Source organism: Seriola aureovittata, chromosome 1 (assembly GCF_021018895.1).
Source record: "Seriola aureovittata isolate HTS-2021-v1 ecotype China chromosome 1, ASM2101889v1, whole genome shotgun sequence".
NCBI classification, from domain to species: domain Eukaryota; kingdom Metazoa; phylum Chordata; class Actinopteri; order Carangiformes; family Carangidae; genus Seriola; species Seriola aureovittata.
Window position 1 is genome coordinate 22497668 of NC_079364.1, and position 16723 is coordinate 22514390.

General features: G+C 42.2%; 1 protein-coding gene across 2 annotated transcripts in view; it reads left to right on the forward strand.

The window, feature by feature from the left end:
- sema4bb (sema domain, immunoglobulin domain (Ig), transmembrane domain (TM) and short cytoplasmic domain, (semaphorin) 4Bb) overlaps positions 1 to 16723 on the forward strand; it is a 56828-nt gene that overhangs the window by 29553 nt on the left and 10552 nt on the right. For both annotated transcript variants that reach the window (XM_056375834.1, XM_056375823.1), the window contains exons 3-8: positions 7331 to 7491; positions 7854 to 7916; positions 8612 to 8710; positions 11152 to 11263; positions 11758 to 11874; positions 12412 to 12569. In XM_056375834.1, coding sequence (XP_056231809.1) covers positions 7331 to 7491; positions 7854 to 7916; positions 8612 to 8710; positions 11152 to 11263; positions 11758 to 11874; positions 12412 to 12569 — 710 coding nt within the window. The remainder of the gene's footprint in view (positions 1 to 7330; positions 7492 to 7853; positions 7917 to 8611; positions 8711 to 11151; positions 11264 to 11757; positions 11875 to 12411; positions 12570 to 16723) is intronic.

Sequence of the window (16723 nt, forward strand, 5' to 3'; positions counted from 1 at the left end):
TACAGCTTTGATGCATGCATGCATTGTCACCTGTGAATGCAATCTGAATCCGGTGTGGGAATGGCGGACCGTGCCATTAATAATGAAAATTAATACATAGTAAGGGCCGGTGCGATAGTGCAGTCGCCTCCCAGCAAGAGGGTTCTGTGTTCGGCCGGCCAGGGTCTTTCTGTGTGGAGCTCTCCATGGGTTTACTCCAGGTACTCCAGCTTCCTCCCACAGTCCACAGACATGCAGGTTAGGTTAACTGGCAACTCTACATTGCCTGTAGCTGTGAATGTGAGCGTGAATGGTTGTTTGTCTCTATACTGTATATCAGCCCTGTGGTAGAAAAAAATGTTGACCATGAATGGGAAAAAATGGGGTTTGCTCTCATGAAAGTCATGAGGATTATAACTTAGACATTTTGTATTGATATTTTTCTTTTTCTTTCAGAAGTTAAAAAATGTATTTCTTGAAATATCCTTACATAACTTAATTTGGTCTTTTTTATTTATTAATTTATTTTAATCATAGTGAGTTTAGTGAATTTACCAACTACATTGGTGGTTAGCCAATCCATTTGCACCTTAAAACAATGTCGCTCCTTCTTGGCTTTAGTTTTGGGCACCGATTCTGCTTGAGTACAAAACGTTCGGTGAGAGGCCTGAATGATTCCAGTGACATCCACTGTCTCTCACCCTCACAGAGAGAGAGCGAGAGAGAGTAGGAGTAAGATGGAGGGAGAGGGAGGCTGAAGAGGCATCCCACACATGACAAGCACAGGCACGTCTGTTTTGAATTGTGAGTGAGGAAATTATACCAACTATCTGTCTCCCTCTCTCTCTCTGTTTCTCTGTTTGAATACCTCTCTCAGATACCACACAGATTCTTCCTCTGTCTCACCAAGCTATTATCCAGGATTTTGCAAGCTTTCAGCTGTGATAGACCACTGCCCTCGCTCCTCTTCTTTGAGTGTTGGGTAGGTGTATGCCAATCCAGAGTACATCAGGATGACACCTAAGAGCCAATAATTACAGAGCAGAGCATCATGTCTGTGTCAGCACCTTGTTCTCTGCTTTTAGAGATATGCAGTGTTTTCTGCACTGACCTCATCCTCGGTACATGTGCGTGGGGGAGAGGATGTTTTTTTTTTTTTTTTTTCTTCAGAGGGTGAAGGAGGCATTTTTCAGCATTTCAGGCCTTGCACAGTTCACACAGCTGTTTCACATCTCCAACAAATATTCAGTCATTTCATTGTTTTCCGTGGTTGTGCTCGTGTGTTTCTGCACATGCAATCACGTGGCACCTTTAAAACCCCCTTTTTTTTTTTTTTTTTGCTCCATAATCCTCACACACAGCGAACACTGGACTTACACACTGTTAGCCTCTGGTGATTATCTGCAAGGTGCAGCCGTCTCTTAGCGGGTTGTGTACACACTCAAATACAAACATAACACACAGCACGCACACACACACAAAATTGCTGCAAATCCACGCCGTCATTCCCAGTGATTACAAACAACACAACACATGGGCCTGATGGCATGACCTTACAGATACTATAGATGTCGCACTCTTTCACAAACTGATTCCAGATGATCCCAGCTTTTATCTACAGGCCAGTAAAGTCAGATTTTCCTTGCCTCACTTTCCCTCTGACTTTGTCTTTTATCAAGTTTTTGGTAAATTTCCACTTACCGGGCATTCATTTGTAAATTTAACTGAATCAGAATTCACTCATGTAAAGTGACGGTTCAATAAGAACTGAGTTAAAATGGAACGCAAATATGTGAAATCTGTTTAAAGTTTGCCCTAACTCCTCCAACCAGTCTGCCTCCTCACTCCTGACTGTGCAGATAAACTGTTTCTGTGCTGACTTGGCTGGCGTACAGCACAGCAGCAGAGAAAACGAGGCTGCGTTCGGTTGCCAGTATCCACCGACAATGAAATAACCATCACTTTGCCCAAACATCAGGAGGAGCAGTGCCGCGGTGACCTTGAAGTGACTTCTGTCGGCTTCTGTCAGGAGCTCCAGCGCCGCTATCAAGCCCACTGTCAAATCATGTCAAACAGAGAGCCTTGAAGCTGTGCACTGTTGTGTAGCGTCAGCTGGCAGAGGGCAGAGATAGATAGTTGTGTGTGTGTTTTTTTTTTAAAAATAAATTTGTGTCTTGCATGTAAGATAAGCAGAGCTCGGTGTGAGATTAATATCAGCTGTGCTACGCGCTCCTCTCCTTTGGGTTGTCTCCACCCGGCTGCAAGCGAACCCCTTTGTCCCCATTGCCCCCTTGCCTTGTGACTTGGCTCATGCTGCTTTAGTAAATCTGGGGCATGTTTACAGTCAGGGCTTTTAGGAGTGTCTTGGCAGGCGTACACCTACCAAGCAGCCAATCAATCGCCCCACCGGTGGAGTACTATTAAACCTTAGAAAGGAAAAAAAAAAAAAGCTTGATCCTGCTCCATTTTCTCTGAAATATGATGCATGCCAAAGTGCTGGCATGTATTTTATTTCTCAGTGACATTATGTCTGCAAGCTGGCACCCTGTGATATCTTGGTTACTTCAGTGGTGAACAAGCACACACTAAACACACGCAGCTCTGATTTGAATGAGGAGATTCAGAGCAAGTAAATCTTAATTGTTGTCACTTTGCAAATTTGGACGCCTGATCTCCCAGCTCTGTTTGTTTACACAAAATGTTTTTGTTTTTGTTTTTTTACATGAGAAGAATCATATTAATGTGTCTGCTACATTACAGCCATTCTTATTTTTGTCTCAACAGCAGTTCAACATTTTCGGAAATGCATTTATTTACTTTCTTGCCCGAGGTTACGTTAGCAGAGCAGCAGCAGTGTGAGTCCTCCGTCACTGTCTACACAGGATGCGTTCAGGCACAGTATCGAATTGTAGGTCACCAACAGGTTGGCAGCGGTTGTATGTGCTACACTATTTGTTGTCTTCCTGTTGCACTGTGCCTAGAAGAAGAAAACCACCTATATTAGAGGTACAAAGTCCAATATTCAACTCAGTACAGCAGCTTACATCAGCACTGGCATCTACTTTTCAGAAAATGTTATATGATGTGCAAATGGAAGGTGATTCCAACCATCATTGAAATTAATACATGCAGAGGTGGAGATTTTACACCACCTGCAGGTACAGATGAAAGACTTCCCCTCGTGTGTTTCAGTTTTAGTTCAAGACGTTTGTAGCTGTTCGAGTGTGCACAGAATCAGTCTGACTCTCTCACTAAAAAGCAAACATTTCTGTGATCACAGAGCAGCTGCTCTCTCGAATCCTATGATATGAGTTTTGCTTCTGCCATCTTTACCTCCACTGATTTACAAAAATAAAAAACCGTGAATGAATACAATACAACACTGCTGAAATTCAAATTAATAACTGAGAGGTTATCATCTGACAGAGGAGAAAAGACGTTCAGTGTTTGAATGTTGTTGCATTACATGCCCACCGTGTTTTTCCAGCTGTAAACTGTCCTCAAATGATGCATCTTTTGAACTATGTCACTTGACCAAGATTTGGACCAATGGCCAGTTTCCATTGCAGCTTGCAGACTTTTGTAACCATGGAGAATTGAGGCAAATGTACTCGGTTCGACTCTCAGGCTGAAATTCAACAAACCCGTAGTACTAACTAATTCAGCACGTTAGCGCCGACAATAAAGCGGCCATATTGACGGTAGGTGTGATTTGATGAGCATTAGCAGAGGTTGAGGGCTCGGCTCGGTGACAGCCAGCTGATTAAACAGCGGGGTGATGAATGGACTTGGCACCTGGCTGTGAAATGGCCTGCAGTTGCTGCTGCTCTCGCCGGATGCTCGGCATTCTGCTGCAAGGATGTCAAAACGCACAAGTGACCTGCTGCATTAGAAAGTGCAAAAAAAAAAAAATCTCTGAAGTTCCAGCCTCTCTAAATGAAAAAAGAGCGAGAAAGCCTCGAGTGTCTTCTTGAAATCTCTGCAGCTTGACACAGCGCTGACGTTTGTTACTGCTTGACCTTCTGCTCTTATCAAAAATCCATCTCAGAGTGCTTTGAAAATAATATTTTTTCCCCCCTGTCTGCATGTTTCTTCATAGGTCAACATCTCAATCCAATCTTCCTGGTTACCACAACTCCCACTCCGTACTCGACCTCAGCCCCCCCCCCCCCCCCCCCCCCCCCCCCCCCCCCCCCCCTGCTAAGTAGCCCTGGACTGCTCTCCGAGTAAAAGTTTCATGAGTTTGCTCTCCTCTGCTCGTTACTCTATTGTCTGTCTAACAGGATGTCACTGTGATTTATGTCAGAGAGTTTTAATATGCTGAGGGAAGGCTGTTTTTGGTTCCAGTGAATAGCCAAAACCCAGGGGAGCCGTGACAGTCAAGCTATGATATGTCCCCCTGTTGAGCGGTGAGATGGCACTCCTTTGTCTGCCAACTGCAGGGTCCACTGGGACTGAGTACAGCTCTCTTTAAGAGCATTTAGGACATTTTTAACAGACTTAATATACCTTGAAATAAAACCAGCTCTCCTCCACATCGGAAAACTTGTATTTCTTCCTGTCCTGAGCGAACCTAAGGATGACAATAGGGAGTCTTTTTCTACTTCGTATTCCCTCCCCTGATTTTAATGACAGGCCCCTCTCTTCATTGACTCCAGATGTCACAACGTTTTGAACAGAATGAGGGCTGTTGATCTGGAAAGGGCTTAAGATTTGATTTTGGACAAGATGTAGCTTGTGCAGCTGGCTTTCACTCCCATAAGGGGAAGACAATCATCTGCCAAAGTGCCTTGAGTGTTGGATGAACCATTTGTTTGCAAGCATATTGAAAAGTTTAAGTAGTGGGTTGTAAACATTTATTGCAGTTTACTGGCTCCATTTGCATTATAGCCCAATGCACCACCTGGAGTGTTGGAGATAAACGTACTGCTGGTGTCTTTTTCTTACTACCAGAAGTGTATACGTTCACTTTGCTGGCTGTACATGGGGGGGGGGGGGGGGGCTGTAAATGGTTTAACTGCAGCAAATATTAGTGTTTACGACCCCAGATACGAGCCTGTAATCTTATTTGGACAAGCAAATGGAGTCCGTGACCCCCAACGTTTTGGCTTGGGGAGCACATCAAGTGTGTTTAATATGTTTGGAATGGGAGGCAATAGATAAACATTTACAAAGATGGCCAAAAACTGCAAAGTATGAAGTACGTAAGCAGCGGATTCACAGATATTTCATTGCATATGGCCTGTGTCTTTGGACTCTAGGAGATTCTTAGTCTTGTTTAGATATCAAGCAATAACATCCATTTTCCAGTACTTCTTGGACCTTGTATTGGCTTTTATATTTGGTTTTTCTAAGCAGTTTATTGGGTAGTAAGTCAAACCGAAAAAGTGACCAGCTGTCAGACCTCATGCTGCTCACAAAAACTGGCTCCAAAAATCAATTCAGACCTCTTCAAAACTTCAGAGATCAGAGACGCAAAAAGCTGCTGCTGATACCACTGTAGAGGACCCCAAGTTGTTTGCGATGCAGAGGGGAAATTCTATAAAAAGAGCAATGTGTACATTGAATCTGTACTTCATCAGAGGAACTATTTGAGGCTGCAGGGAATGGAGCGATGTGGGAAAAAGTAACTCATTTGACTTATGGCCCAATGCTAAAGAGATCCATTTGAAGAGGGCTGGCGAGCAGCAGACTAAAGGAGATTTAGATTGGTGTTGAATAGAAGAGGCTTTTACCCTGCTGCCAGTGCTGAGCAGAGCAAAGACAAAGCTGGCCAGCACAGGAAAGTGTGGACGTGGCTCATTGGCATACGTATGACATGTTCTCATGGAGCCTACAGTAGCTGCTGGCTGCCACTGTGGGATAAACGGGGAGGACAGTCGCCTCCAGGATTCAGAAATGACAGCATGCTCAATGAGAGTTTTCCACTTTGTATCATAAATCTATGTGACTGAAGATCAGCTGTATGTGTTGTGATGTAGTTGGACGTAATGTCATGTCAGTCCACTTGTTCTTGTCTCGTGCTTGATTTGTGGCGCGCTGTGTTTTCCAGATCTTCTTGGAGAACTGGGAATAGCAAAGCGGGAGCTCCAGTGGTGTAAAGGCAATACACCACCAGCTGTTTATTTCAGTTAACTAACTCGCATTTGCAGTTTTAAAAAAAAAAAAAAAAAAATTGGGTTAAACTTGTTAGTTACACCTACGTAAAATCCAATGCTAGCACTAATATGACTGATTCAGCTAATTGAAAAGGTTACATACACTGTTTGCTTGTGTCTGATTTCACTCGTTAACAAATCTGTCCAGAAAAAGCAGCTAATTGATTTAAATGATGTGAGTACGAGGCTAACAGTGGATCTAAGCATCTTGGAATAAAGCGCAAACACAAAGTCGGAAAAACAGTTTCTGTTCTTCCCTCTGTGTGAATGCAGACGAACCCCCAACTCCAGCATACATACACAGATGTACACATCTGACTTGTCTTAATCCCACATCCTTTACATCACTCCTGACATCGTGTTAACTCTCCTGATTGGCTGATTAGCCCAACAAATCAGATCCACAGAAGGCCACATAAGCTAATGTCAGTTTCAATCCATTCTGTGCTTTGGCCAACAAAACACTTCTCGGTAGATGTCTCCTCTCATTTGCACAACCACTGTGCCTTTTTTTTTTTTTTTTCAGGCTTCTGCATTTGAGAAAACTGAGAAACCAAGTCATGCCACTGACTAGATTAAGTTTGTTTTTAGTGGTAGCATTTTTTAGCATGAATGCTTACTTCCTGGTTGAGATGAACGATATCAATGTAGCAGAAACACTGTGAATTGGATTTCCCATCTGAGCAAGATGGAAAAGGAGATTATGTATGTGACTACATTACGTTAGCTCTGTGTGTAGCATTAGCATTTTTAGCATGAAGTTAGTTTCTTGTTAAATATGAAAAACGACTCCTATGGTTTGTTGGTGTGATGTTGGTGTTTAATCCCGACCTAATCATCTTGTTAAGTATTCTGTTTCCTCTAACAGTAAATATTTTATATCCTGAGAATGAGGTGAAACGTTAATGTTTTTGGAGCTCTTACACCTTTGGCACACATTTAAAACCCTTGTACTGTGAAAGGAAATCATTAATACTTTTCCTCCGTGAGAAAGGCAAAAGCTCTACACACAATTTAACAGTATTTTGAGTGTCGTAATTTGGGAGCTTTTTATGTGCTTGTGAGCACATTTTAATGTGTGTTCTTGTACGTTGAGCGTCAGGAAATGTTCTGTACCAGTCTGCTCCTTTCTGTTCTGTCCTGCTACGTGATGGTAATCTTCTCTCTGTGTTTATTTTCCTGCTGTTTTCCAGATGCAAAGGAGAGGTCGGCCAAGAGATTCTCGGTGGACGGCGTCTTTAATTACACCTCTTTGCTGCTGAGCCAGGAGGACGACATGCTGTACGTCGGAGCCAGGGAGGCACTGTTTGCCCTCAGCCTCTCGGACATCAGCAAGACCAAGCTGCAGAAGAACGTGAGCATGTCGAAAGAGTCCAAATTGCAATGAGCGTTTGCTTAGAAATGTGCAGGACTGGACTGGTTGCAACTGGCATTTTGAGACTAATTTAAGCACTTGAACAAACTTTGAACTGATAATGTGGTTTGGTTTTGAGTTAAATTCTTGTCAAATGTAAAATACAAAAACGGCTTGCTTGTTTTCTTTATTTTGTTCGTGCATCATAATAAGCTGTCATTTTTGTTTTGCTCCACATAATTCACACCTGTTTTTTTGTGTACATTTTGATCTTAAAGAAACGGTCTTGTTGAGGGGCAGTAGAATCAGCATGGTTCCCTGAGTTTCACATGACTTATTCAGGGTTTCTTTTTCATCTTCAGCTGACGTGGGGCACTCCTGCTGGAAAGAGAGAGGAGTGCAGCTTCAAAGGGAAGAACCTGGAGGTGAGTGGCATCTTTTACTGAACCGCTAACACACCAAAATAATGAAAATACCCAGGAAAAATTGTTCTGTAATGATGATATCGAAAGCATGGATTTTTTTTGTCCAGGGTCCTTTCCTTGTAGTCTTCTCTGACTGACTGTGAGAGGAGAGAATGAGCATAGAGTTTTATGTTGACAAACCTCTCCACCAGTTACAAATAGATTCATCAAGTGTGCAGGCTCGCCGGGGAATTGCTCTTTTTTTGTGCACTGCTTCTTTCTCTGTCTGTCTGTTACCTTGTTGTCATGCCAGCTGTTGTATCCCTGGGCGACAAGCCTCGGTAATCTGTGTTCTGCAGTGTACAACTCTGGTCTGTGTATTACAGAAAGCTCACCAGGCAACTGCTGTGTGATGCTGGGAGGTTTTCCCAACAGTTTGAGAGAGGGGGAATATCTCTCTTTTTTTCTGTCCAATACTTTCTGAAGTAAAAAGATTTACTTATGACTGGAGTTTTTCATTAAAAGATTTTAAGGAGCTCTTAAGAAAGAAAAACACATTCACTTGTGAGAAATTCTTGTGGATTCATAGAGCTCTCTCTCTCTCTCTCTCTCTCTCTCTCTCTCTCTCTCTCTCTCTCTCTCTCTCTCTCTCTCTCTCTCTCTCTCTCTCTCCCTCTCTCTCTCCCTCTCTCCCTCTCCGTTTCTTCCCCATCCAGACTGATTGCTTCAATTACATCAAAATTCTTCTGCGGCTGAATAGCACTCATCTCTATGTGTGTGGCACCTATGCTTTCAGTCCTATCTGCGCCTACATCGTAAGTAATGACCTCTCACTCTGCCTTTTGTTCACTTCTTAGAGTTGATTTTACTCCTGCCATTTAAAAAAGAAGCCTTGAATTTTTTTAATACATATAGGCTTTATATATGTCTCTCCCCTCCTCTCACCAGAACAGTTTTGAATTTTGATATATTTTTAGGTGTTCTTTAGGAATCAGGCTCTTTTATCCACCATGTCAGTATTGGATCTGTTGTTATCCAAGCGTAACCAAATCCTGCTGAGGCACTTTAGCCAGACAAGTCAACAGGGGGTACATGAGCTGTGTGGTTTCCAGTGAGAGGGAAGCAGTGGATCTGTTTATCTAGCAGAGGAGTACATCTGGAGCGATGGTAACCGGCAGCAGGATGACATTGATTTCAGTGATAGGGGGGCAATCGAGCTCGGCGACAGCTCAGCTCTTAAAGGGGGGCATTAAACTCTCCTCTTTGACGTCAGAGGGAAAGAAAAACACGGGACGTCTCAGACTGAAGATGACTTGGCAGGACTTTAGGCCCTGAACTGGGATTCCAAGCAAATCTGAGCTCGGTTGGTCTGGATGAACACTCATCATGTTGATAGAGTCCAGACCTCTGTGTGTGTGTGTGTGTGTGTGTGTGTGTGTGTGTGTGTGTGTGTGTGTGTGTTGCATAATATTAACATTATTTATTTTTAAAGCTCTTTTTAAACAGTGGCACCGGGTTTTATGCCAAAAGGATACACTAAACAATCAAAATGACAGACATAAATTAAAATAAGCTCTGAGTAAAACATCTTATCAAGATGAATCATGGGAAGGTTTCCCAGGCGATGGACTTTATACTCTCCTGTTTGATTTCATTATTGGTAATTGAAACAAGGAAGAATTACAATTACTGCAAATTGCCCACATATATTTTGTCATGTCCATCTTAATACAATACTCATGTTCCCATATATATATATATACATTGAAAGCCTTTTTTAGTCATTGTAGCTAATCTCCCTGTTCATACTGACTGCAAAGAGATCCCTTTAAAAGCTATTTTAATGTAAGTGGTGGGAAAAATACAAAAATATCAAAAGTTGAAGCTGATATGAAGTTATACAAATATGTTCTTTTTAGTGCCAAAATTGCAGTTCAGCAAGGAAACACTGTCTTTCACTAATATGCATCAACCTCCCATAATATTGGGTCCTTAACTTCAAATTGAAACCATTGGTTGATTAGTCAAACAAAAGAAATTTAATATTTTGTTAATGAAATGATCATCAATAAATCAAGTCAAGTATCAAGCAAAATTGCTGGACAATTGCAGGTGCCACATTCTCAGACCCGAGAATATGTTGCGCTTCTCTGTTTTTATATGTTAGTTGTTGTTGTTGATGTTTCTTTGGATTTTTTTCACTGTATGTCAAACAAAAACAAACAGTACAAAGGTGTCACCCACACTTGCCATAATGCGACACAAGATTGTCTTTTGTTCCCTCCCTTCCTGCCTGGTAGATGCCAAACATCTTTCCAACTCCCTGCCCAGTCTTTGTAAAGCAGACTTAAAAAGCCCAACCCCGAGATTATGCAAGTGATGTTACTTTGAGGTATTTTCTCAGACTTGACAAATGCCTCCAGAGAGAAAGAGACATTATAAATAACAAATTGTTTTCATAGACTCAGTACTGGCCTACATACTTACTGTAGTTTGACCTGGCGTGTATACGCTTTAGCAAACAATACATCGACAAGCCATACGTACCCAGAATTACCTAAAGTATGTTCTATGGTCTGTTAATTGACACCAAAGTGCAGTTTTTATTATTAGTGAAGTCCTGTTACGAAACACTCATTTTTACCTGCATAAACCATAAAGTCTGCCAGTAAACAGACCCTATGGTCCCCTAAGGATAAGGTTGCTCTTTTTTTTTATTTATTGTGAACAAATGCCATGAAAAGACGAAAACCAACAGTGTGTAGTTTTTAGTAAATGTTACTTTTTTGAGCAAGGGATTAATACACATTAGCTGACATTTATTAAAACAGGATAGTGTACAACTGACTTACAAGAAAGGTAGTGGTAATGAAGGTAATGAAGGAAATGAAGGAAATCATCAGCCATTGAAATGATGTGGCTCACTGATATGAAAAACAATGGAGCGATATGGCACAGAGGAATAAAATATGAGGCTTTGGCTGCTTTTTTTTTAGTTGATCAGTTCATTGTTGGCTTTGGTTTTTTCATAGGATTTGCTATAAGTTTTCGTTTTCTTACTATAGAAATAACATGGTTGCCTATAGAGACTGTATACTATGGTTTATTCATCAGACAGAGCTACTGTATGTGTAAAATGACCAACCTCTCAAAATGTCAGTGCGCTCCGTGCATTATAATGGAGAGTATGAACTCCAAGTCACTGATTTCATTGGACTGTGTCTGAGGGACATTTGCTGCTTGTGTCTATCTCCAGAACACGTCAACATTCACACTAGAGAGAGATGACGTGGGCGAGGTTGTGATGGAAGATGGGCGCAGTCGCTGCCCCTTTAATCCGGAGTACAAATCCACCGCCATCATCGTTGGTATGTAATCAAATACAGCTTTTGTTTTCCTTTGTCACTTTAAAAGAAAAAAAAAAAAAAAAGAAGGTATTATTATGACTAGCTTCCTTCTGGGCAGAGATGCTGAAAACCGGCTCAACTGTTTCTGATCTTCTTTGATGCTTCCTACATCTTTGATTCAGTAATGAGTCATGATGTGCCTGCTAATGTTGTTTGTCTACATCAGACTGTCTGATAAGTAGCTGGACACCAACAGACACTGTTTGTTTTCAACATCTTTAACAAGCAATTAGTAAATAATTGAGCTGAATATGAGTGAAGGAGATGATTTGTATAACCCCTCTCACGCACAGTTCTGTTACGGTGCTAACGGCTCGCTCTCAGCTGTTACTGACTTCATCTCTAACAGTTAAAAAGACATGATTTCTTTGTAAATTATAATGTTTAATTAATGACACATCAAGTTCATCGATTAAAATCCTGCAATCTTTGTCTTTCCCTTTGTTTTCTTCCAGATGGTGAATTGTACACTGGTACTGTCAGCAACTTCCAAGGGAATGAACCAGTCATTTACAAGAGTTTGGGTCAGGGAACTGCACTGAAGACAGAAAACTCTTTAAAATGGCTCCAAGGTAAACCCCATTTACCCCATCAGATGGCAGACTGTGTTTTTTTTTCCCTTCTACACATCTTCCATTATGTACCCAACAGAGCAGATAAGCTCCAAAAAGTAGCGATCATTAGCAAGACACAGTCGCTAATGCATGCAGGCCGAGAGCAGAGACAAGCGCTCTTAGATTGCGTGAGCTCGGTCCTATCAGTCGCCGCACATGCACATCAAAACAGCCTCAGCCGGCTGCCACTGGTTTCGCCGGAGTAAGCCGCACTTTGCGCACAATTAAGACCTCTCTTGTCTTTTGATCTCTAGGTAATTCATGCAGAGTGCTCCTGATGAGACATCTGAGTACAATTATACAGAGGATGCTGTTTCCTCTACTCTTCCAGGATCGCATGACACAGCTCTCCTGTGTAGACTCTGACAAATTCTTTCCAAATTCTGCTCAATGATACATTGAACAAAAGCAGTAAAGCTGTTGAAAGAAATAGTTCCCTCGGATTGATAATAAAGGTGGAACATGTTTCCTTTTGTGTTTTTCTATTTTTGACAGATCCAGTCTTTGTCGGGTCAGCTTACATCGAGGAGAGCCAGCCAATCGGCAACCCCGTGGGTGACGACGACAAGATTTACTTCTTCTTCAGCGAGGCAGGAAAGGAATTTGACTTCTTTGACAACACCATTGTGTCGAGGATTGCTCGCGTGTGTAAGGTAAGTCACCTAGGGATTGGGGTGAGGTCATTTTGCCATGCAAAAGTAAGAGGCACAGCAGGGCTCAAGCTTCCTCTCCTTAATCCTGATACAATTACCCCAAAACAAGACGGGACACTCCCATGTCAAAGCACGTCTCGTAACATTTATCTGCACCTCATGCCTGTGTGGATGCAATGGGAATGTGTCTCTAGTGCATTAAAGCTTTTTCTGTTTGACTGTACAAACATGTTTTCAAGGGATTTGGTTTCTCCTTGCCTGAATCATCCTCCCTCCCTTTCCTCTGCAATGTCATCTCCCTCTCTCCCTCACAATGTCTGCTGCACTCGTCCATCCCTCCAGCTCTTTGCCTTTCTCTACCAGCGCTTTGAGCTTTGCAGGCATTATTAGTATTCAAGAGTGCTTCGCAGCAATATGAAATGCGTTCCTCTACATGGCGGGTTTTTGTTGCAGGCAAAGCATGCAAACCGTATCAACTGCAGAATGTGCCTCGAATCATTTAAACTGTTGACACCCTGCCACCCCCACCCCCACCCCCACCCCTCTAGAGTTTAGTTTGGTTGATCACCCTGAATAATCAGCCGCAGACTTTATCCTTTTCCACCTGTCATCAGATCAATTAAACGGCTGTGAAGCTGCCTGATATACATGCACTCAGCATCCCTCGCTGACTTATGCCTCTTGTTCATGGAGGCAGTAATGTGAGTAATCGTGGGGACAGCATGTAATCTTAAGTGACAGCTTAATGACTTAGTCCTGCTAGGCTCTGGCTCTCGGTGCTGTGACACCTCTCACAGCCGGCGGAGTACCTCCTGGGTTCTATATATGGCAATCATTGACAGAAAGGCCCCCAGACTGTGGCAACTTGCTGCAGATGAACTGTGCAACAGAGACAGAAGAATGGCTTTCGCTGCTCTGTAAAGCGCCTTTATTTCACTGGAATGCAGCAGCCCTCTTTTTCATCTTTTCAGTTGCCGTTCTGTGGCAGTACAGTAGTTATTCTCCAGTTTGCTGCTTAAATGCTTAAGATTACTGCTTATTAAGATGATGTGTAGGAATTCCACCTACTGCCCAATTTCAAGTAAAAGAAAGGATCCTAATATTTTCTCTAATTACTGTCTGTTCCACAAAATCCCTCGTCCTCCCCCCATCAGTTTATGAGTGAGCAAATGATGACGTAAAGATCTGGGACTGGTCTCATAAAGACTAAGTCTTGCATCTACTAATAGTCCAACCGTAGTGGGACTCATTTTTTCAAATTAAAAAAACAAGTCTAAAAAGCAAACGCGTCAAGCTGCACATATCTCCAGCAGAAATGTTTTCCTTCTGCAAAAACTCCACATTTACAAGAACATTTTACTGTGACGATTGTACAAAATATATTAAAAATAATTAATAAATAATAAAATACAAAAAAGCGTGTGTCATTGATCGTTACCATGGAAACGTCTGTTAGTTGAGTCTGTCTGGGGGTAGGATGGCTAAAAACAAGTATTTTTATGGAACTCTAATCATACCAGAGTCTTCTGGAGTTTACACTGTGGGTCATGTTAGACGGGATTGAGAAACTCTTTTTAAAGTTTACGTTTGTTTGGCAAATTGTCAGAATTAAAAGTACGCTGAATTAGCTGTTAGCAGTTCCTGTTTGCAAGGTACCAATTGACATTCAGACAACTATCACTGGATTACTTTGATACTGAAAGAAACTTTAAAAATTTGTTGATTCTCGGGCAAGTTCTGACATTATGAGGAGCGTTTTTGAGATATGACTTCAGAGGAATTATGGGTTTTAAGCTGTGTGTCAGAGCCACTGCTGAGCGCGTTGGTGAGCAGGCCTTATCAAGCAGTCCAAACTTTAGACTATAGATCCAAACTTCAGTAACTATAATCTGTTGTTTTCAGGACACCACCATGCACCTGTCCCATTCACTTCACAGTGTCTTCACAGTGCCTCACGTCACTGGCCTAACACTGCAGAGCAGTCTCAAATATCTTCCTTAAAACAGCCCCTGGCTTGCCACAGGCTAACATTGTAAACTATTACCATGTGCAACCTTTTTATTTCTCAGAATATCACATTTGAACGCACGCCTTGTGTCCTCGGTCAGTGAAAGGGAAAGTGCTAACTCAGATTAGAGTTTGGTAACACGGAGGTATGAAGGCCACTTCCTGTCAGCAGGCTCAGTAACTTGTGACGGAAAGCGTGCACTCCCTTCTCCCTCTGTGTTCCAAGTATGTTTAAATGCGGTTTTATTTTGATATTTGAAACATTTTTGGTGTGTTGGTTCATCTTGGCAGACATTTCACTACCTTTATAGAGAGAGCTTGTTTCTTATAAGATAAGTGAAAGTCTCTTCAGTTTTTTCATGATTTTCTAACTACTGTTTTACTTGTGTTTGCCAAGTAATTCTGCTTCCGAGTTGTTTTTCTTCCCTCTTTCCTATCTGCCCCCCTCCCTCGTTCCACTCCCTCTTTCTTTTGTTTATTCAGGTGTGCACACTGAGGGACTGTAGAAAGCAGGCAGATTATGAGCACTGAGTGGCACCATTTTCTTTTTACCTCTTGTTCAGCTACTTGTCAGGTTGACAAATGTGAGGAATCTGAATCTGAAAAGACAAAATATTAAGAGAGCGATGCAACACAGCGTGTTTTTCTGGAGGGCAGCTATCAGGGGGAGTGGTCCATGCGATTTGAAAGTACAAGCTGTGCAGCGAAGCACAGCAACAACGGCGGTGGGCAGCTGAGAGAGCAGGAATGTGGTCTCCTCATTATGTGGACAGGCTACTAGCACAGCCTGGTAATTGGCTCCCAAGCCCCGCATCAGTCCCATAAGGTTTCACCTCGGTGTTGAGCAGGACGATTGTTTGTGTGTAACAGCACTCAGAGGAGGAAACAGAGGTAGTCCTTGTTTTGCATTTTATTATCTCCTCAAGGGTGGTTCACTCCTTTTGTGCTGTTATGTAGGAGTTCAGGGTTTTGGAGGCTGATGGGATAGTTTGGATCTGAGGCAGGAAAACTGTCTTGAGATTGGGCGAGACCACTTGTTTTGGTCCCACTCTTCATCCTCCTCCTCCACCTCCTCCTACTCCTCTGCCTCTTCCTCCTCCTCCTCCTGCTGCTGCAGCTTGCTAGCAGTATTTGGGAGGAGTTCCTTTTGGTGTGTGTTTACAAGCTTTTTGATAATTGCTAGTCCTAGCAAAGCCCTCTGATAACTGTTTATGTAAATATTTTGTGACAGCTTAAAAGAAGAGCAAATGCCTCTTCTGTTTGTTTTCCATTTCACCATCTCCTCTCCTTCAAAGAGCACCTAATATTTTGTGCTAAGGCATCTTTTATGTGGAGAGCCTTTTTTGTCCCCCTGCATTTTATTGTCAAAATATCCTTTGTAATTCAGTATAAATGCCCCACACATATGCGGCACCACAGGAAAGGATTTCAACACTTGGAATTCCACCAGGACGTTGGAATTACAGTTGTTCTTGATTATTTGTCCCTTTTTTATTTCCCCAAAAAAAGAGGTCATGACAGTCCCAGTAACCACTTTTAGATTCACTTATTTGACCTCAACACCACCCTCTAAAGCAGAAGGGGAGGGACTGCAGCTGTGATACAAGATGAGGGCTCAGAGAACTGTAGGTCTTTCAAACACCTACTAAATTGCAGCATATTTAAATTCAAACATGTGTTTTGCTTATTATTAATTAACTTATATGTTTGACCTGAAACATCTTGTTTCCAGCAGTTAAACCTTCGAAAAGAAAAAAATTCAGACATTTAGTTATCATTATGTATTTTCTTTTTAGAATTTTAAATAATTAGTAAAACTTATCGTGGGTAAAACCATATCAGGCTTATCATGTATACGTCTTAAAACATGCTTGAAGGGGATCTTAGACTTAATATGTTGCCCAGGTGTAAAATCGGTGGCTAGCTGGTTAGCTAGTTTTCCAGTCTGGCTTGTCTGACAGCTTAATTGGAAATCCAGTAGGGCTCTTACTTAGGCCGGGTGTGGCCCTCAGAGGCTGAGCCCGCTCCACTCCTGTTTCTGTAAGTCTTGATATGTTGTCCAGAGGTGACTCAGAGGCCATTGTGTCCTCCACTCCCTCCACAGCCACACTCCCTCCAGCTGAAAAACACATTTTAGTGGAGTAAAA